The sequence below is a fragment of the Entelurus aequoreus genome, linkage group LG16, assembly GCF_033978785.1.
Source record: "Entelurus aequoreus isolate RoL-2023_Sb linkage group LG16, RoL_Eaeq_v1.1, whole genome shotgun sequence".
Taxonomy (NCBI): Eukaryota; Metazoa; Chordata; class Actinopteri; order Syngnathiformes; family Syngnathidae; genus Entelurus; species Entelurus aequoreus.
Window position 1 is genome coordinate 18120900 of NC_084746.1, and position 23239 is coordinate 18144138.

Here is a 23239-nt window from a genome sequence, read left to right on the forward strand (position 1 = left end):
AATGAAACTGCTGTTCTCAATGTGTCTACTAAATGTCGCAAAATAATTATGTTAGGTACCCATTAAAGAGGGGCTGGCTCCTCCCCCTCCACCCAACGTAAAGCCTGCTTCAAACACATTGTGATTTCCACAAAATGTCTCTCTCAAAAAAGAGAAAAGTGAACGCAGAGTGTTCCAAGAAAACGTATACTCGGATGTGAATGGGAAAACACATATCTTTTTCAGCAAGTTTTCTCTGTAATGAGCATCAACAATACAAAGCTACGCTCAAGGCACTTGAATAACAAATTGTCTGCCACTCCAGACGTGACACCTGATATTGATGCACTTGTAAAAGCTAAAAGATGTCAGCTTTCAGGAGTTAAATAAACAACAATCCCACATGATATACTGCACCTTGATATAGTTCTGTGAAAATGACTGTCTTCTGTGGCAATTTAAAGAAAGTGAAGTGTGTGATCTTAACTTCATACGTTTGCTTTGTTGAAATTGTTCATGCATTGCACATCTTTTATTTGTTTTAATGAATAAACAAGTTACTCCCTGCCTTCAAGGCAGGGAGTAACTTAATCCTCTTTAATAGGTTCTATGTCAGTTTGTATGGTTTGTTGAGCTCGCACAGGATTATTGAAAATGAGGTATTTGATATTATTTATTATGTATGTTCAATCCCAGATGTGACTTAAAGTTGAAGTGCTTAGTAGAAACACTGAGATAAAGTCTAAGGCCCCTTCTACACTAAGGTTATCCAGGCTATGTCCCACTAACCTTATCCTTGTCCACACACACATAATGCCACCGTTTAAGACCCCCTCCCCCCTTCGTCCGCCGGCGCAACACGACCTAGTACACATGCACGAAAAAAAATGCACGCGTCATAGTCACCTCTGACCTGGAAGTGTATCCTTACCCTGTGTTTCAATGTAGACTTTTGCCACATTTCTTTTAACAGTAAACCTTGCTTGCCTCACCATCAGCAGCTGTTCGACCAGCCCTATTGTAGTGAATCACACCTGAGCCATCATACATGACTCATATACTTAATGGACGTGTGAAAGTAAACAATGTGATAAACAACATTTTACAACAATCAATTTCGGGATCTAGATACACTACACTACCGTTCAAAAGTTTGGGGTCACATTGAAATGTCCTTATTTTTGAAGGAAAAGCATTGTACTTTTCAATGAAGATAACTTTAAACTAGTCTTAACTTTAAAGAAATACACTCTATACATTGCTAATGTGGTAAATGACTATTCTAGCTGCAAATGTCTGGTTTTTGGTGCAATATCTACATACCGGTAGGTGTATAGAGGCCCATTTCCAGCAACTATCACTCCAGTGTTCTAATGCAGTGGTTCTCAACCTTTTTTCAGTGATGTACCCCATCTAAACATTTTTTTAATTCAAGTACCCCCTAATCAGAGCAAAGCATTTTTGGTTGAAGAAAAGAGATACAGAAGTAAAATACAGCACTATGTCATCAGTTTCTGATTTATTAAATTGTATAACAGTGCAAAATATTGCTCATTTGTTGTGGTCTTTCTTGAACTATTTAGAAAAAAAGATATACAAATAACTAAAAACGTGTTGAAAAATAAACAAGTGATTTAATTATAAATAAAGATTTCTACACATAGAAGTAATCATCAACTTAAAGTGCCCTCTTGGGTATTGTAATAGAGATCCATCTGGATTCATGAACTTAATTCTAAACATTTCTTCACAAAAAAAGAAATATTTGACATCAATATTTAGGGAACATGTCCACAAAAAATCTAGCTGTCAACACTGAATATTGCAATGTTGCATTTCTTTTCACAGTTCTTTTTGACAGACATTTTAGTGAGGGTCAAACCATCATGGCATGGGGGAAACTCTGGGTTTATGGTAATGAATGGAATAGCCTACCTGATTTGATGTTCAGTTTATGAACTTACATTCATATTTTGTTGAAGTATTATTCAATAAATATATTTATAAAGGATTTTTGAATTGTTGCTATTTTTAGAATATTTTTTAAAAATCTCACGTACCCCTTGGCATACCTTCAAGTACCCCCAGGGGTACGCGTACCCCCATTTGAGAACCACTGTTCTAATGGTACAATGTGTTTGCTCATTGGCTCAGAAGGCTAATTGATAATTAGAAAACCCTTGTGCAATCATGTTCACACATCTGAAAACAGTTTAGCTCGTTACAGAAGCTACAAAACTGACCTTCCTTTTAGCAGATTGAGTTTCTGGAGCATCACATTTGTGGGGTCAATTAAACGCTCAAAATGGCCAGAAAAAGAGAACTTTCATCTGAAACTCGACAGTCTATTCTTGTTCTTAGAAATGAAGGCTATTCCACAAAATTGTTTGGGTGATCCCAAACTTTTGAACGGTAGTGTATCTGGTCAGGACACTGTGCTTGTAGGCTGAAATTGGCGGTCGAACTTGACGGCCGCAACCACTTCATGGCTTCACAATAGTTATGGAGTACAAAACTAGACGTTGAGTAATTGCTCGACATACGTCGCGGACAATAACTGATGATCTGCTTTGCCAGTCCAAATGCATTCGCTGTTTTCCGTAGTACTCCCTCGTCCATGTATTCCCACATTCTCGTTGTCTCCCCTTCGACAAATGGACAAAGTTTTTCGCTAAGTAGAATTACACCTGAACCGGACATTCAAAAGTTCTCTGGCCGTTCCGCTGGCACAACCCAGTCGTTGACAAACATATCCCACCAGGCTGCCGTTCTTCCAGGCCTTATCCAAAACCATCGCTCAACGTTGCTATGTTGCCGTCTGAGATGTGTTGTATCCGAAATAGCTGCAATCGCGCGTTTTCTTCTCTTAAGCGATTTATGTGTGATTTCCACAAGCGTCTGTTCATGTAGAAGAAGGACAAACACGGGCATGTCTGGATGACTCGCCTCCATCTTTCTAGTGGTTACCTCCGAGTTACGATACCGCTTGTTATGAAGCTAGCTGTGGCGCGTTCTTTCTGACATCACTTCTTGTGTGGGGCGCGGTCTTTCTGGCGTCACTTCCTCTCCAAACTCAGTTTGTAAACGATCGATGAGTTCATACAAAGCTATGAGCGGGAGATTTAAGAAATACACGATGCACTTACCCGTGTAAAAAACTATCCAAGGAGGGGAACCTTAAACAATGGGTTAGTGTGGCTGACAAGGGGCTTGGGCTAAATAATTATTTGTTTGAGGAGTTATCCGGCTTAATGGCCTAGTGGTTAGAGTGTCCGCCCTGAGATCGGTAGGTTGTGAGTTCAAACCCCGGCCGAGTCATACCAAAGACTATAAAAATGGGACCCATTACCTCCCTGCTTGGCACTCAGCATCAAGGGTTGGAATTGGGGGTTAAATCACCAAAAATGATTCCCGGGCGCGGCACCGCTGCTGCCCACTGCTCCCCTCACCTCCCATGGGGTGAACAAGGGGATGGGTCAAATGCAGAGGACAAATTTCACCACGCCTAATGTGTGTGTGACAATCATTGGTACTTTAACTTTAACTTTAATGTAGACAGGGCCTAAGTTCATTGTCTTCTTCATGGTGCTTTTGTAACTGCACCAATTCTTTCCTCAGAATTTTCAACAAACTTAAAGTGTTTTGTCAAGAGGATTATTTGTGATATGTTCATTTTCAGAATGTCCTTGTCCTATTTTGGGTCGAAGTGAAACAAAGAAAACAATCTGATGTTGCGGTAGTTGTATTTTTAAGTTATCGTGCCATGATTTTACCCGTCCGGCCCACGTGGGAATAGATTTTCCCCCTGAGCTAACATGACTTTGACAACCCTGCTCTAGACAGTGCTACCTTAAAGAAACAGGTTCATTTCTGCCATGGTGGTGAGGATTACTACAGTAGCTTCCTCTCAAATTATTTCTACTAACTCTGGTTCAGTATTTATATCCAAAAGTCAGACAGCTGCAATTAATGAATTCAACCAATTAAAGTCCTGAATCAGATTGTGTTTGAGTTCCAACGGTGCACCTGTACCTGGTTTAAGATTCAGCAGATTTACAGTTCTTGAATAGTCCGCCGGAGGCAGCATGCAGGGTCTGACACACAGTGGTCCAACAGCATCCTAAATAATACACACATTACAACGACCAATATATGAACACACACCATTCAGCAAACAAGTTATGAAAGTCATGTGAGGTGACAACAAAAGGCGGCTCCAGCCCCACCTCTCGTAGATGCAGCAGGGATATGATGGCCTCCAAGCTGGCGTTCTCAGCTTGACTTTGCTGAGCCGCTCTGTGGCTTTGAGCTAAACACTGCTCCTGGTTCTTGGCCAGGGTCCGCAAGTCCTCCACTTCCTTGCGCAGAGAGACCAGCTCTCTGCACTCGGCACTGCGCTCTATCAGCTGCCGCCGCAGGTCAGAGCTCCGTCGTCCCGCCTCCTCCAGCTTGGCCTGGAGGTCGGAATGCTGAGCAGCCAATGTCTCTGTTAGACTCACCTCCTCCTTTAGCTGGCTGTAAAACCCAAGAGAAGGTCACGGCAACGATGAACTAGCCATAAAAAAAATGTAGAGCACTTTACGAACCTGATAGTTTCACTCTGCTCTTCTTTTTCTCTCTCCAGCAAAGCACACTTCAGTTCCAACTCTTTTTCTTCTCCACTCAACTTACTAAGACTTGATTTTAACCTCCTTTCATTCTCAATCACCTTAAAAAGCACAAGTTAGCACAAAAACATCGGTCTTGATTAAGGAAACAAATAAATGCATCTGAAGTTAAAGGTGTAAAGCAGAGGTGTCAAACTCGTTTCCTTTGACAGACACATCTATGGAAGTATTATTGGAGCAAAATTACTTGCAAATCTGTTGCTAATCCAGTACACGTGTCTGTGTACTAATGTGTGTGTCTGTATCTCAAAGTGTGTGTGTGTTTGTGTGTAATCAGAGTCGTGTGTGTGTGTCCATTTTATGAATTGTCTGTCCATATTTCATTGATTCCTTTAGTGTGTGCTTAATCATATTTGTATGTGCGTGTTCGGATGTGTGTATTTGTAATGCAATCTGTGTCTAAGAGTTGTTTGTGCGTAAAAACTTATGTGTCTGGATTCAGATTCGAGTGAAGCAGGAACCCTGATTGGCTGTCTTTTGCGAAACTTCTACCGTGTAAGAGTTGTCTGTCTGTACAGCGTAGGACTGGCCTGGGCCATTATTTTGACTCGGGGGCCAAACTTAGAGAAGAAAACGTGTCTGATTTCTAGGAACACTAATACAAAACCTCACAATAATGTCTGATTGAATGCTATGTTATGACAGACCACCTGAAAAAATGGAATGGAATTTTAAATTTTTTACTGAATGAGAATCTACATGCAAATAAAGAATATGGGATTTACAATATTAACTATGAACAATAAAACACTGAATATTGACAACATATGAACGTCACACCCCCTCTCGATCGACATATTTTACAATCAAGCGAAACGCAACAAAAATGCAAAAAACCCAGCGAAATATGAACGTGAAGGGTAAAAATAAAAAAACACCTACAATCTAATACAGCTGATATATCTAAGCTTTATAACTTTGTTGTAAAAATCTCCTTCCGCGTCTGTCCCTGACACCCGCATTTCAGGCTGGCCGCTCTGGAAACACTCTGTGGAAACGCTCCCCACCCACACTGCTTGGTGCCTCGTCTGAGCTGCTGTGACTTGGATTACCATAGTAACTAGTATATCATGCAAAAGCGCAGATTCCAACCATTGAAATACTTTGTGTAGTTCAAGACTTACAGCAATTTTAAAACACCACTGCACATCATAATGGCAGCTATAGCTTCCATCTTAAAAATCTAAAAAAATTATTTGGGAATGTCCGGCGGGCCAGATTGAAAAGCTTAAAGGGCCTTAATTTGCCCAGGTCTGGCGTAGGAACTTCTAAACTTTCTTACTTGTGTGTCTGTAACTTCCCTTGCCCTATACTCACCACTAGTCTCACCATTATTTTTTTTGGAAAGGGGCGCTGGACTTTCTGGCTGACCCGTCAGCGATCCTTTTTCTGTCTCCCTGTAACGTTTTGTCTGATCTTGAATGGGATTGTTCTGAAAATCTAATTTCCCCTCGGGGATCAATAAAGTACTATCTAATCTAATCTATTCTAATCTAGTCTAGTCGGCGCCTTGCACCCTCGAGTACTTGTGTGGGTTTTGAAGCCAAGAACTACAGACTTTCTATCACTTTTTGAAAATAAAAGTTCATGTTTTAGCAATAGTTGTCGGAAGTGTTTTGTACTCAAATAGGTTATCAGTAATGTTATGACATACAGTGGCCCAAATGATCCTGTTTCCTCCGTCGGGGGGCGGGGCTACCTTAGAGATAGGGTGACCACATGCGAGAAGCGCTGTCATTCGGGAGGAGTTAAGAATGAAGCCGCTACTCCTCACAATGGTTCAGGCACCTGGTCAGGACGTCTCCCTGAGGAGGCGTTCAGGGCACGTGCGACCGGTAGGAGACCACGGGGAAGACCGTGAGTCTCACATCTCTATCTCAAAGAGAGCCCCATCCCTGACAGAGGAAACGTGATCATTTTGGCTGCTGTATGTCAAACCATTACTGATAACTTATTTGAGTAGGAAATACCTTCGACAACTTCTGCTAAAACATGAACTTTCATTTACATCAAGTGATGGAAAGTCCATCGTTATTGGCTTCGACACAAACACGAGTGCGAGTGGGTGCAAGGCGCAGATGAGTGGTGAGTGTAGGGAAAGGCAAGGTGAAGAATTTCGATTTCGATTAAGGCTTCTCGTGATTATGAAAATATAATAATTGAAAAAAACGGCAGCACAGGGGTTAGTGCATGTGCCTCACAATACGAAGGTCCTGAGTAGTCCTGAGTTCAATCCCGGGCTCGGGATCTTTCTGTGTGGAGTTTGCATGTTCTCCCCGTGACTGCGTGGGTTCCGCAGTCACGGGGAGCTGCCCGAATGCAGCTGAGATAGGCTCCAGCACCCCCCACAACCCCAAAAGGGACAAGCGGTAGAAAGTGGATGGATGGATGAAAAAAACGATTAATGGGCCGTGCAACGTGCATGTAAATTCCGAATCTGTGACGGTGAAACTGATCACGTCTACTAGATGTTTGGGACGTCACCATGGTTGCTACTTTTTGTTTGACACACTGCTAGTACGCCTAATCAATAATCATTAAACTCAATAGAAGTAGTAAGGCATATGATTTACAGGTTTCACATACCCACGAGTCACATAATTGGCCAATAAAAAGAAGTATCAGGGAAACCGATATGAATGAAAGTGAAATGTTGTCATTGTGAGGAGAAGAAACATTTGTTTGGGAAAATAATGAGTCAGGTAGCGCTCATTTATCGGCGACACACTCAAACGCCCCGTCGCAAATCGAACAATGTGTGAGACGGTCACTTGAAACAGCTAAAAACTAGCAAGAACAATCCATACACCCTCAACACATTTCATCTGCGTGTGTTGTTGTGAACAACATCATCAATGTTACATTAATCTACAAACAGTACTCGCAACTTGAGACTTTTTTTTTTTTTTTTTTTTTTAACAGTCTAAAGTCCTTTCTTAACTTGTCTCGCAGTGAACATCAAAGCACACTTCCCCTTCACAATAATAGCACACTGCACCACATCCAGTCTGACTGCGCTAACAAAATAAAGGTTTTAAGCATAATGTACTCTAAGCACTTATTGACACATTTACACAATTACTACGCTTTGACCTAAAATACTGGTCACAATTGTCCAAAGATGTATTGCACCAATAAATGTGAGGGTATTTGCATTTAATTAAACATTTTACTGAATTTTATTTGACACAAAAAGCAAACACTATGGTGTAGAAGGTAAAAAACTGAATTGAAAACAAAACGGAAAAACGTGATTGTTTTTTGTATTGCTATTGTTATTTAAATGTGTTGTTATTGCTATTATTATTATTGACTTGTTGTGGTTTATTTTCGTTACCAATTTATATCCAGGGGTTTTTGTAAACTATATTTAAACTTGAGTTTTGGTGGTACCATAAACACTCACGTTTGCAAATTAATGAATAATTGAGAGATTCATCGTGATTACAATATCAATCAAAATAATCGTGTTTATTCTGTTTTCCATAATCGTCCAGACCTCGGTGAAGTTACAGACAGACAAGTCTTTTTACAAGTTCGTATCGCTGCACGGACAGACAACTCCTACACAATAGAAGTGTCGCACAAGTCATGCGTAAAAAGACAACCAATTCACACGAATCTGATTACAGACACATTTGTGTCACTCTTCGATTACATATACACACATCTGAATACGCACACACAAATATTGCTACGTTTCACGACAGAAACAAAAAGTCAAGTGTAAAAAGACAGCTAATCGAGGAAATACAGACAGACAGACAGAATTTTTTTTCTCCCACAGACAAATCTTAATACGGACAGACAACTTAAAACATGCACACGTGGCCCTGATTACACATACAAAGTGATATAGACACACAGATTAGTACACAGACACGTGAATTGGATTACAGACGCACCGATTGAAATATGCATTTGCAAATAATTTTGCTACAATAATACTTTCATACACATTGCAGTTGTGGTCGCTTGTAACAGTAAATAATATATGAATACAAATGTATAAATATTAGCCTCATGATATTTTTACACCACTGCCAATGCATTTGATTATCATACTTTAAGTACACTGTAAAAAAATATGTGGCTTTTGCGGTAAAAAAAAACGGCAGCTCAGTCGCCAGAATTTTACCGACAATTTTAACGTTAAAATCTACAGTTGTTTTTACGGTGTATTACTATAAATGGAAAAATGGTACCATTGTATTTTTCGGTAACATTTCTGGTGAACTTGCGGTTGTTGTTTTTACGGTGTATTACCGTAAATGGAAAACAGTACCATGGTTTTTTACATTATAATTTGTATTTAATTTTTATTTTGAGAGCCTTTAATATTTTGGATCAGGTGTGTCCAAAATTTTTGTAAAATATTATCATTAATAATTAATGTCAAAATTGCATCGTTTCCACATTGCATGACATATTTTTGCTCTTTTTTCTTACAATTTTTACAGGTTTTTTCCTGTAGGAAAATATTAATGGTAACGATAACAATAGTCTGTGATGAGATGGTGACTTGTCCAGGGTGTACCCCGCCCATACTTGCCAGCCTTGGGGGGGGGGCCTTGGTCGGGGGTGGGGGCGTGGTTGAGGCAGGGGCGTGGTTAGGGGCGTGGTTAAGAGGAGAGTATATTTACAGCTAGAATTCACCAACTCAAGTATTTCATATATATATATATATATATATATATATATATATATATATATATATATATATATATAGATAGATACTTGACTTTCAGTGAATTCTAGCTATATATATATATATATATATATATATATATATATATATATATACATTTATTTATTTTATTATATATTTAAATAAAAGAAATACTTGAATTTTAGTGTTCATTTATTTACACATATATACACACACACACAACACTCATCTACTCATTGTTGTACTTGAAAGTATAATGCTTTGTTAAGGGTTGAATAGTCCATCCTCTTTCACTATTTTTCTAACCATGCTGAACACCCTCTCTGATAATGCATTGCTGTGTGGCACGCACAAAAGTGCTTTCATCAAATGCACGAGAGTGTGGAATCTTCCATCTCTCCCTAGCATGGCCCAAAACCGGTCAATCCTTGCTTCCTGGGGAAGATCTTCCCTGGCAAGCAATTGGTACTCCAGTACTTGTACCCGGAGGCTGGTCAGGTCCAATCGCAGCTGCGGCAGACTTTTTTTGGGGGGGGGCGTGGCCTCCAGCTCCGGCTGAATACCGGGAGTTTGTCGGGAGAAAATCTCTGTCGGGAGGTTGTCGGGAGAGGCGCTGAATATCGGGATTCTCCCGCTAAAAACGGGAGGGTTGGCAAGTATGACCCCGCCTTCCGCCCGAATGCAGCTGAGAAAGGCTCCAGCACCCCCCGCCACCCCAAAAGGGAAATGCGGTAGAAAATGGATGGATGGATGAATTCTGGTGACGGAGATACCAGTTTTGTATCGTAAAATCTACAGTTGTTTTTACGGTGTTATTACTGTAAATAGAAAAATGGGGCCTTTGTATTTTACGGTAAAATTTCTGTTGACCTCGCTTGCAGTTTTTTTTACGGTAAAATCTACGTTTGTTGTTTTTACGGTGTATTACCGTAAATGGAAAACAGTACCATGGTTTTTTACATTATAATTCTGGTGACGGAAATACCATTTTTTTACCGTAAAATCTACAGTTGTTTTTACGGTGTTATTACTGTAAATAGAAAAATTGTGGCTTTGTATTTTACGGTAAAATTTCTGTTGACATCGGTTCCAGTTTTTTTTACGGTAAAATCTACAGTTGTTTTTGCGGTGTATTACTATAAATGGAAAAATGGTACCATTGTATTTTACGGTAAAATTTCTGGTAACCTCGCTTCCAGTTATTTTTACGGTAAAATCTACGGTTGTTGTTTTTACGGCGTATTACTTTAAATGGAAAACAGTACAATGGTTTTTTACAGTAAAAATTCCAGTGACATTGATACCATTTTTTTACCGTAAAATCTACAGTTGTTTTACAGTGTTATTACTGTAAATTAAAAAATGGTGCCTTTGTATTTTATGGTAAAAAAATTTGCGAGTGAACTGCCTGTTTCTTTTACCATAAAATCTACAGTTGTTGTTTTTACAGTGCATCCCTGCAAATGGAAAAACTGTACCGTTGTACTTTACGGTCAAAATGTCTGCCGACTGAGCTTCCAATTTTTTTTAATCGTAAAATCTACGGTTGATATTTTACAGTACCATTGTTTTTTTATTTAGTTTTTTTTACTTATTTTCAAACTTGTTTGTTGCAATGTTATCTAAATCAGTGTCCACGGAGATAGTAAATAATCTGTTGTGTCGACATTTTGTAACACAACCTTTGTATTTCCATAATATCATGGGAAAACTATCTTCATATTGTAAATTAAATCGCTTTGATGTGTGTGGTAACTGGTCTGCTTGAGGTTGAATTACCTTTTGAAATTTAATGGCAATGTTGGCCTTGTACTCTTTGAAAGCTTCTTTGAGTTTCTCTGCATTTTCAAGGGCTTGGTTTCTCTGTTGTTCTGCCCTGTTGAGTATAAAAAAACACAGTATTGGATCGTGAACAAGATAACAGATATTTATATATTGCAGCTTCCTTCGATATATTTTGCGGACTAAAAGGCGCACTTAAAATCCATTTTTTTCCTCAAAACTCGACAGTGTGCCATACAACCCGGTGCGCCTAATGTACAGAATAATTCAGTTTTTTCTTATCGACCTCGAAGCAATTTTATTTGGGACATGGTGTAATGATAAGTGTGACCAGTAGATGGCAGTCAAACATAAGACATAAGTATAGACTGTAATATGACTCATAGTAAACCACACTAACATTTTATATGTTCCATTGAAAATATAGAACATTACACATGGCGCTCAAATAATCTATCAAAATGTTTTAGTACGACTTTGGTAAGCTATGAAGCCGCACCGCTTGATGGATTGTCGGCGCATTAAACATACGAGTATTATTATGGTGCGTGTATAAGGTAAGACATATTATCTGGCGTTTTGTTTCACAATATTAAGCAAAATCAAAATTTCTTACCTTCTGATCTGTATTTGGGATCTGCATAAATCCTGAAAAATTGTGTGCATCCGCCTTTCTAGTGCGTACCGACACCATAGTCGATGAGCTTCTTTATTTTCTCTAACTTCTTGTTATGGGACATTTATCCTCCGCTGTTGCCATTTCTAATATAAAGTAGTGTAAAGTTCTTACTTATATCTGTCAGTAAACTCGCCATGAAAGCGCTGAAACATACCGGTGTAGCGAGTTTACATTATTTACCCAAGGAACTTTAGTTATTAGAGAGTTCCGGTCGGACGTTTTTTCCCAGGACACATTGTTGTTTCCGGATGAGGAGATGCTGCTCCGTTAATGATTTCAGTAAATTCTGAATGTCATTAAAACAGTTAGCTCCATCTTTTGACACTTCTTCCACTCCCGTCCTTGCACGCTACACCGCTACAACAAAGATGACGGGGAGAGGACGCTGTCGAAGGTGAGCCACGGAAATAAGACCACCCACAAAACGGTGCATCCGGAAGAGACTGTCAGAAAGCGGCTTGAAGATGATCTGTAAAACATCATCTTTGCAACATTTTGACCAAAAAAACACCACTACATGTTATGTAGACCACAAGTGTTTTACATTTAGAAAAAATATAATAATAATATGATTCCTTTAATGCGCCTTATATTCTGGTGCGCCTTATATACGAAGAAAGATAGAAAATAGACCATTCATCGGCAGTGCGCCTTGTGGTCCGGAAAATACGGTATATCACAATATATTGTTTGCTGTATAAGTGATAATAGAACAATTTCAAAACTGGTTACAAAGGCTTTTAATTTGGCTGCTAACATATCCGGTAACATATTGCGTCGTTTTCAGTCAATTATTTTGTCAAAACTAATATCAATCTATTTGCTAATGTACTGATAGTTTCTGCCTACTTTATGTTGTAACATGGTTCAATGTACACTTCTGTGAAAATGTTCTTCTGTCGTTTGAATACTTTACATTAGTTTTGGGCGATACTACAAACTTGGATAACAATCAAATAGCAAGTCGTTACAGGAGCAGTGTTGGCCATTTCAATGCTGATACTTAAAATTTTCAAAACCAGGGTGTACACCGCCTTCCGCCCGAATACAGCTGAGATATTGAATTGTACTACTATTGGCTCTGATTCAAAGTAGGGCTGGGCGATATGGCTTTTTATTAATATCTCGATATTTTTAGGCCATGTCACGATACACGATATAAATCTCGATATTTTGCCTTAGCCTTGAATTAACACTTGATGCATATAATCACAGCAGTATGATGATTCTATGTGTCTACATTAAAACATTCTTGTTCATACTGCATTAATATATGCTCATTTTAAACTTTCATGCAGAGAGGGAAATCACAACTAAGTCAATTTACCAAAACTGTATTTATTAAACAGTTATTAAGCAATGGCACAAACATTCATGTCATTTCAAAACAGAAAGTGCAAGATTGTCAGAGACATTTTAAAACAAGCTATTAGTGCACTTTTGTGCATGATGTCACTAAGATGACACATCAAAACAACACTAAATTAAAGTGCAGTTTTTGTACAGAACGCCACTACAATAGTTTAAAACAAATAAAGTGCACTTTTGTGCATGATGTCACACAAGATATTTCAATAAGTGTCAAATAAAAATGAGCTAGTTTATGTCCTTCGCTATGTGGTAGGTTCCTGCGGACGTTATCCCCTTCTGTTGTAGACTATTTTTGTCATACGGTGTTGATCTGGAAATGGTTGCTTCGGCATTTTGTGAGTATGGCACTGAACGGAGATGTTGACATGCGGAGTTTCAAGCACTCCTCATTCTCTAGCGGGTGACTTTTCAAATGATGCTACACATTAGCAGTGGTGCTACTTTTTGTAGCAACGCTTTTGCCGCATACTAAACATATTACGGTATTCTGTTGGTCGATCTACGTTCCCATCCTCACCTATGGTCATGAGCTTTGGGTTATGACCGAAAGGACAAGATCACGGGTACAAGCGGCCGAAATGAGCTTCCTCCGCCGGGTGGCGGGGCTCTCCCTTAGAGATAGGGTGAGAAGCTCTGTCATCCGGGAGGAGCTCAAAGTAAAGCCGCTGCTCCTCCACATCGAGAGGAGCCAGATGAGGTGGTTTGGGCATCTGGTCAGGATGCCAAGCGAACGCCTCTCTAGGGAGGTGTTTCGGGCACGCCCGACCGGTAGGAGGCCACGGGGAAGACCCAGGACACGTTGGGAAGACCCCGGCTGGCCTGGGAACGCCTCGGGATCCCCCGGGAGGAGCTGGACGAAGTGGCTGGGGAGAGGGAAGTCTGGGCTTCCCTGCTTAGGCTGCTGGCCCCGCGACCCGACCTTGGATAAGCGGAAGAAGATGGATGGATGTTCAACATCTTCCCGCGTGAAGCCAAACCACCGCCAGACGATGAACCCCGTGCTGTTTTTCTTGGGAATTAATTCTTCCTCCATTTGTGACCAGATTCGCACCTTCTTTCTCTCGTATTACCACTCACACCGCACCGCTAGCATCACAGCTAATATTAGCCATGTCTCTGCCTCTCTGCTCCGCGAGAGCGTATGACGTTGCACGCGCGACAGTATGTGACGTATGTAAGAAGGTGTTCTTGTTTTATGTCTCTGTGAGGAGAGACAAGAACGAGTGAGAAGAGCCTGTAGTGTAATGCCCACAGCTAAAAGCAACTGCGTGAGAACGTATACTCGAAAATCACGATATAGTCATTTTCTATATCGCACAGAGACAAACCCGCGATATATCGAGTATATTCGATATATCGGCCAGCCCTAATTCAAATCATTTAGTTTTGGGCCCTAAAGCTCTCCTGTGTCCACAGACTTGTTTCACTGATTTTTTGATAATAAAGAAATATCGATCCAACCACTGTAATATCGAGCATATACAGAACTGACACCACACTTGATATCGTTACTGTTGATATTTGTATCGATGCTGCCTCCTTTGTTTACAACCAAGAGCTCCAGCTTGCGGTTAGCATGTCCTCCTACGGTGTGTAGTGTAACATGCTTAGCTGTTCCTTGTCCTCCAGTGATAAAGCTAGCTTGAAAAAAATAGTTTGTCGCCACTCTGGAAGGAAATTAGCCGCTCGCTACAATGATACAGGATATTGGGGACGTGTTTGTCACTTTAAAAGTTGCTAGAATTTGTCATCAACATGCACTATGCCGATACGATTGTTAAAAAAAAAAAGCTATCGCCGGCCAAATTGATATCTATGCTATCCTACTCGTCTATATTGCGCAACCGGATACCTGCATTCAGCATGACTATGTTCAACTCGATGGCCAAACATCATTGAATCCACGCTCTGGTAAAAGCGGTGTTTACCTTTTACACAGTGCAGTCTTGTTGGCCATGTCCTCCCTGAGACTGCTCAGTTTCCCAGATAGAGTCACGACCATGATGTCACTGTGAGCGGACTCCTCCTGGCAACACTCTGCCTTCAGCTCAGCTGCCCTGGGAGGCACAAAGGAAGACCAGCTTTTAGAGCAGGCCTGGGCAATTATTTTGACTTGAGGGTCAAATTTAGAGAAAAAAATGTGTCTGGGGGCCGGCATATCTATTTTTAGGAACACTAATACAAAACCTCACAGTAATGTCTGATGGAATGCTAAAAATGTTATGACAGACCGCCTTAAAAACGGAATAGAATTTTCTTTTTTTTTACTGAATGAGACACCCAGAATGTACATGAAAATAAAGAATGTGGGATTTACAATATTAACTATGAATGATAAAACACTGAGCAGTGTTTCCCATAAACTGCCAAGATACCTGTGGCGGTGGGGGCGTGGCTATGGGCGTGGTCACCATGACATCGAGTAATTTGCATAATTTACTACAATGATATGATTTTCTCTAAAAAGGCTCAAAAAATGTATACTTACTAATTAATAATAACAGTTTTGCTTTAAACGTCCATCCATCCATTTTACAATATAATTACAACACTTTGTGTACATATTTATATACAGATTTGAACAATAAGTTATTCACTGAAATATATTTATTAATCGTGGTTCTTACAAAAAATATATCTTATAAAATATAAAAGATAAAATGTCTCTTAAAGCTCTGCCCCTTTAATTAGTGCATACTAAATAATTTAACTTTAGCCTACTACTACAACCATATTATTTACCAGCAACATAAAGTGAAACGGAGGCAGAGGTGTCCTGCCACAGTCAGTAACAAATAAACAGAAAACAGTAGTGGTCAAATACAAATAAGGCAACAAGAGAAGTATCCTACACTTCTCTTCTGTAAAGTAAATCTGAACAGCCTATATGGGCATCTACATCAACTAAATGATTTGCCTGAGAAGCTGGACAGGACAAAAAAATAAAAATAAAAATAAATTAAAAAAAAAAAATAAAAATAAAAAATTATTTTTTATTTGTGGCGGACGTAATTCTTTCGTGGCGGGCCGCCACAAATAAATGAATATGTGCGAAACACTGCTGAATATTGACAACATATGAATGTCACACCCACTCTCGATCGACATATTTTACAATCAAGCGAAACGCAACAAAAATGCAACAAACACAGCAAAATATGAACGCTAAGGGCCAAAAATAAACCCACCTACAATCTGATATATCTGATATATCACTTAGCTTTAAAACTTTGTTGTAAAAATCTCCTTCCGCGTCTGTCCCTGAAACCCGCATTTCAGGCTGGCCACTCTGGAATCACTCTATGGAAACAAACCACGCCCACACTGCAAAAGCACAGATTCCAACCATTGAAATACTTTGTATAGTTCAAGACTTACTCTAATTGAAAAACATCACTGCACATCGTAATGGCAGCTACAGTTTCCACCTTAAGAATCTAAAAAAATTATTTAGGAATGTCTGGTGGGCCAGATTGAAAAGCTTAACATGCATGCAGCCCCCGAGCCTTAATTTGCCCAGGTCTGTTTTAGGGTATTCTTTACGTGCATGACAGGAATAGGACTCAAGGTTTCAAAACAGGTTTTCTACTATAGTTTGCCACTATAAACAACTACTGCTAATACATGCCAGCTACTCTCTGCAGTTGAGTAAATAGAAACTCTTGGCAATGGACCATCCATCCATTTTCTACCGCTTGTACCTTTCGGGGTCGCGGGGGGTGCTGGAGCCTATCTCAGCTGCATTCGGGCGGTAGGCGGGGTACACCCTGGACAAGTCGCCACCTCATTGCAGGGCCAACACAGATAGACAGACAACATTCAAACTCACATTCACACACTAGGGCCAATTTAGTGTTGCCAATCAACCTATCCCCACGTGCATGTCTTTAGAGGTGGGAGGAAGCCGGAGTACCCGGAGGGAACCCACGCAGTCACGGGGAGAACATGCAAACTCCACACAGAAAGATCCCGAGCCCGGGATTGAACTCAGGACCTTCGTATTCTGAGGCACATGCATTAACCCCTTTTCTACCGTGCTGCCCGGCAATGGACCAATAAATATCAAATAAACTAAAATATATTAGTTGGCATTCAAGCGACACTTATTTGCTAGCATACACACACACATTTGATAAAATTAATTGCTATATTCTATTATATAACTATTACATTATACTATCAAGTACAAATGGTCAGATTTAATTCTAGAGGATCACACACAATCTCACTAGGATGTTAGGAGGTATTGTTGCCATGACAACTGTTGCGTGCAACCAGTCTTCCTCTCAGGGAATAAAACACACTGGTCAATCCCAAATTCTTTTGGGTGACATATATGTTGAGTAAAAGGGACCTCAGAGACAGAATGGTACTTGGCCAAGTTTTACTAAAGCTTTAGGAGACCAGCCCTTACCACGTTTCATTCATTTTTTATTGATCTCCTTCATTGATGTGCATTTTTGATCAATAGACAATTAAACTCTAACAACAAAACACATATTTACACACCTATGCTTGAGAAGGAACAGGATGAAGAAAATCTTATATTTCCGGCCCCCTTCAACATAAGTAGTTAATGGATAGCCCAGATTCACAAGCATACAAACCAAACAAATACATCCAAATATAATGAAAACAAACAAAAAAAAACAACAAGTGCAAAAACTTCGTAAAGTACAAACCGAACAAAAAATAAAATACACCTCACGGGATGATACAAAATAAATACAAAACCAGACAAAAAATAAGTAAAATAATAAATATAAAGCAAAATGTAGACACTTACGGCTGTCCATATGATGTTATTGTTCTGACTTTATATATTTTTTTCAATTGGAATATATTTCTACAATCTTTTATCTTATTGTAAAGAGAATTCCATAATTTAACCCCCACCACTGATATACACATTTGTTCTAAAGTTGTCCTTGAATACTGATGTTTGAAATGACCTTTTCTTCTATGCTCTTCATTCTCAGAAGTGATGACAAACATTTTTTGTAAATTTGCTGGTAATGGTTTACTTTTAGCCTTAAACATAAAACATAATGTATGTAACCTTACTAGCTCCTGTAGTTTCAATAAACCAGAATTAATAAATAGTATATAATCTGCTTTATGAATAATCCTTATAGCTCTTTTCTGTAGTTGATACAATGCCTTTATGTTACTCTTATGTGTTCCCCCACACTTCCACACAGTAGCTGATATATGGCAATATCAGTGCACAATACAATATACGCATTGCCCTATAATCTAACACGTTACCTTATTTAATATAAAAATACTCTTAAACATCTTTTTCCGTACATGTGCAATATGAGATGTCCATGTCAGACCGTCATCCAGTATCACTCCTAAAAATTCCAGAAAGTTCAGAAATCCTTTCAATATCAATTCCATCTATTGACAGTTTGATCGTTTCCTCCCTTTTCCTCTTACAAAAAATGATAAACTTTGGTTTTTTTTACATTTAATGATAATTTATTGACATCAAACCATCTCTTAAGTTTAATCATTTCCTGTTCAATATTGTTTGATAATGCTTTTAAGTCATGTCCCGAACTGTAAAAATTGGTGTTGTCCGCAAATAATACAAATTTCAATAACTTTGATACCATATGATACCTCTTCCAGCATCAGCAAGAAGAGGTCTAAATTCAAACAAAAAGAGTCAGCTTATTTAGAGCGAAAACAGCCCCTCTCGCCCAGAAAGGAGCAAAGTTGCTTCTTCAAAACAGATAAACTATCCAAAACAGCTCTGTAAGCCGACAAACAGGAGTCCTTAAGACAAAACAAAGACTTTACTAGCGGACATAAGATAAAAGCAAGGAGGTCACCAAAAGACACACAACATGGGAAAATACTAGCTGCTTTAAACATGACTATGGATTAAAAAAAGAACACTTGTAAATATCTCATTCTCACAAAACCCGGCCAAAGTAAACTAAGATGGAAAAAGGTGTGTTGCGAGAGATTGTAACTTTTTGCTGCCGGTTAGTAAATTTTTACTAGACAGAAAAGGTACACACTGAAGAGAAAATATGTTTTTTCTTCAATAGGAGTCATTTTGAACGGTAGATTCTAGTACCCTACATCAGTGGTTCTCAAATGGGGGTACTTGAAGGTATGCCAAGGGGTACGTGAGACTTTTTTCAAATATTCTAAAAATAGCAACAATTCAAAAATCCTTTATAAATATATTTATTGAATAATAATTAAACAAAATATGAATGTAAGTTCATAAACTGAACATCAAATCAAGTAGGCTATTCCATTAATTACCATAAAACCAGAGTTTCCCCCATGGCCCATGCCATAATGGTTTGATCCTACCTGGCGGTCGGTCATACACGGCACCAACTGTCAATCAACTTTCGATGTAGAAAACAATGGAGGCGTGGTTAAAGCGTAGCAGTAATGCAGCTGAAAACAAGGAGGAACATGTGCCAAAGAAGGCCAAACCTGAGCCGGCAAAATTCAGACAGTATTCCAAAGAATATGTGTTAATGGGATTTACGGCTTCGAGTTGTAACCCCCGCCAAGGCATTGTGTTTTTTCTGTGGAGAAATGTTAGCGAACAGCGGCATGAAGCGCCCGCGCATCTTCAGCGGCATCTCCGGACAAAACACGCTTGCCATGTTGGTAAGCCACCTGATTTTTTTAAGAGGAGACTAAATAAATTCAGGTCATCTCAAGACACAATGCGGAAAGCCTCCACATCAGCCAAAGCCCTGGACAATGTTCCCTCTAAGGTGCGCAATTGCGCACCGCTCACGCATCCTCTGCGCACAGCACAGCAAATTAATGCCACGCAGGAAATCAAAAATCCCATCTGAACTTTAAACAAAATAAACACATTACAATTTATTCTGTATGATTTTGCAATGCAACTCTGTGAGTGACAGGTGACAACAAGAGTGGCCCCAATGAATAAAACAATCTTTGTCAACACACTTCAATTATCGTCTGTCGAGACACTTTACGGACAGGAATTCCATCAATCACTTTATTGAGCAAAACTGTTTGTAACCACACCAAAAATATGAGTAAAAAAAACTTTTATCTATAAAAACTGGTAATTTTCTGCCATACAAACCAGGCTTAAACCAACGTTGTCATCCGTCGTTTCAACAGAAGCCGCTCGCTCCCTCACCTGCACCAACACACGCACTCATGGCACTTAGCCAGTGCTGCGTTTATGGCCACAAAAAAAGTCAGACAACCCCAACGCCACACAACGTGTAAATGCCAGGTTGTAACACTGACTCCTCAATCAGATGTGTGCTTATTTTACAGCCATTTATTAAGAATGTTAATCTAAGGATATTATTCATGAAATATTGTCACTAGATTTCATAAATGCTAATAAAAAGATGTATTTTACAGACAGAAAGTTACAGGAACTAAATGTAATCTCTGAATGGGGTAACATTTCTTTTAAAGGCAGGACCCGAAGCCAGACATACAATACTAGCACATAGGTCATGAAAAACATGTTTTTTTGTTATTGTCATTGTAAGAGGGCAAAATCACTTATATCAGAAATTTATTTTAATAAAACATTTAAATTGTTATGATGTCAGGTTTGGGACAGGTGTGACGCTGGTGTGGCCACAGTGTGCACGTCTGATGTCGCTCACGTGTGCTCCACTGAATGCTCAGGGAGTTTGTGCGTTTGCTCACACACATGAAAAATTAGAGGGAACATTGGCCCTGGAGGCTTCTTACGCGGTGTCTTTGCTTGTTGCTAAAGCCAAAAAGCCGTTCACTATCGCTGAAGAGCTGATAATTCCAGCCGCTGCAGTGCTGGCCGAGACAATACTGGATAAAAACGCAGCCGAGAAAATAAAGAATGTGCCTTTATCAAATGACTCTGTTTGCCGTAGATAAAATGGGAAAAAACATTGTTGAGGCAAGTTGTTGGAAAACTTAGCGACTCATTTTCCCTCCAGCTGGATGAATCCACAGATATTAGTGGAAATGCACAACTTGTAGGTTTTGTCAGATACATCGATACTGACGATATTTATGAGCACATACTTTTTTGTAAAACATTAGACTAGAGGGGAGAACAACATGAGAGGACATTTTTGACAATCCCCAAAGAGGGCACTTTAAGTTGATGATTACTTCTGTGTAGAAATCTTTATTTATAATTGAATCACTTGTTTATTTTTCAACAAGTTTTTATTTATTTTTATAAATTTTTTTCCAAATAGTTCAAGAAACACCACTACAAATGAGCAATATTTTGCTCTGTTATACAATTTAATAAATCAGAAACTGATGACATAGTGCTGTATTTTACTTCTTTATCTCTTTTTTTCAACCAAAAATGCTTTGCTCTGATTAGGGGGTACTTGAATTAAAAAAAATTCACAGGGGGTACATCACTGAAAAAAGGTTGAGAACCACTGCCCTACATAATGCAACTACAGTAATGCATCTGTAAAAAAGTTATAAGATTACTTGAGTTCTTTGCCTTTGGTCTCCACTTCTGCTTGAAGATGATAAATATGCCCATTCAACACCTCCACACTGTTAGCAGCCCCGTTCCTAGAGCATCGCAGGCAGGCCTGTAAAAAGAGATTAAATTGAATCATATTAAATTACATTTAATTTCAACATACGTGTTAACTAGACAGACTTATCAAGCCAGTAATTGGAAATTAAGTGCACACCACACAGAAGCCAGCACAATAGATAACAGAAGATTTTAACAAATTAAGGAGATGGTTTGACAAAAACAGACTATCTTTGAATCTCAGCAAAACCTAAAAAATTGCTATTCGCTAACAGCAGAAGAGAAAGTCAGGCAAAAAATACAAAAAGACAGAGTAGACATTGAAAGGGTAAAATTTATCAAATTATTGGGTGTAATAATAGACGATAAAATTCACTGGAAATGTCATATAAAAAATAAACAACATAAATTGTACTTAACAAAAAAAGGTTAAATAACTGAAAACATGTTTTATATTCTAGTTTCTTCAAAATAGCCACCCTTTGCTCTGATTACTGTTTTGCACACTCTTGGCATTCTCTCTGTGAGCTTCAAGCACACCTGTGAAGTGAAAAATTCAGGTGACTACCTCTTGAAGCTCATCGAGAGAATGCCAAAAGTGTGCAAAACAGTCATCAGAGCAAAGGGTGGCTATTTTGAAGAAACTACAATATAAAACATGTTTTCAGTTATTTCACTTTTTTTTGTTAAGTACATAACTCCACATGTGTTCCTTCATAGTTTTGATGCCTTCAGTGACAATCTACAATGTAAATAGTCATGAAAATGAAGAAAACGCATTAAATGAGGTGTGTCCAAACTTTTGGCCTGTATTGTATATAAATACATGTCTTTTTTACATTTTAAGCCAATCTTCATATAACCATAATTATATTTTCTAACCTGTAACTGTTTTGAAAAAGTTTCATTGGTATCATTACACTAAACAATACATTGCGAGAATCGGTTTGAATCTGGAATCGTGTTGAATTTAGAATCGATTCCTAATCGAATCATCAGCCCAGGAATCGGATAGAAACGTTAGGTGCCCAAAGATTTACAAGCCTAATAAACCAATCGATACAGACTTGACTTGGTCAGAGCCCTTCTGATCACGTTGCTCACCCTGGTGGCTGTTAGGGGTGCACAAAAACGATTCAAATTGTATCCATAATTTTCAAACATTGATTAATATATATATATATATACATATATATATATATATATATATATATATATATATATATATATATATATATACATACATATACACACACACAAACACAGTACACGCCACAAGTTTGAACACGCCTTCTCATTTCAATGCGTTTTCTTTATTTTCATGACTATTTACATTGTCACTGAAGGCATCAAAACTATGACACCTGTGAAGTAAAAACTATTTCAGGTGACTACATCTTGAAGCTCATCAAGAGAATGCCAAAAGTGTGCAAAACAGTAATCAGAGCCAAGGGTGGCTATTTTGAAGAAACTAGAATATAAAACATGTTTTCAGTTATTTCACCTTTTATGTAAAGTACATAACTCCACATGTGTTCATTCATAGTTTTGACGCCTTCAGTGAC

The 23239-nt window shown here is 38.8% G+C and overlaps 1 protein-coding gene across 3 annotated transcripts in view; it reads right to left on the reverse strand.

Moving 5' to 3' along the window:
* Positions 1-23239, reverse strand: part of ccdc18 (coiled-coil domain containing 18) — a 101231-nt gene that overhangs the window by 76020 nt on the left and 1972 nt on the right. For all 3 annotated transcript variants that reach the window (XM_062022271.1, XM_062022270.1, XM_062022269.1), the window contains exons 3-8: positions 21620-21726; positions 15076-15204; positions 11095-11191; positions 4566-4687; positions 4206-4494; positions 4012-4099 (exon numbers count right to left, since the gene is read on the reverse strand). In XM_062022271.1, coding sequence (XP_061878255.1) covers positions 4012-4099; positions 4206-4494; positions 4566-4687; positions 11095-11191; positions 15076-15204; positions 21620-21726 — 832 coding nt within the window. The remainder of the gene's footprint in view (positions 1-4011; positions 4100-4205; positions 4495-4565; positions 4688-11094; positions 11192-15075; positions 15205-21619; positions 21727-23239) is intronic.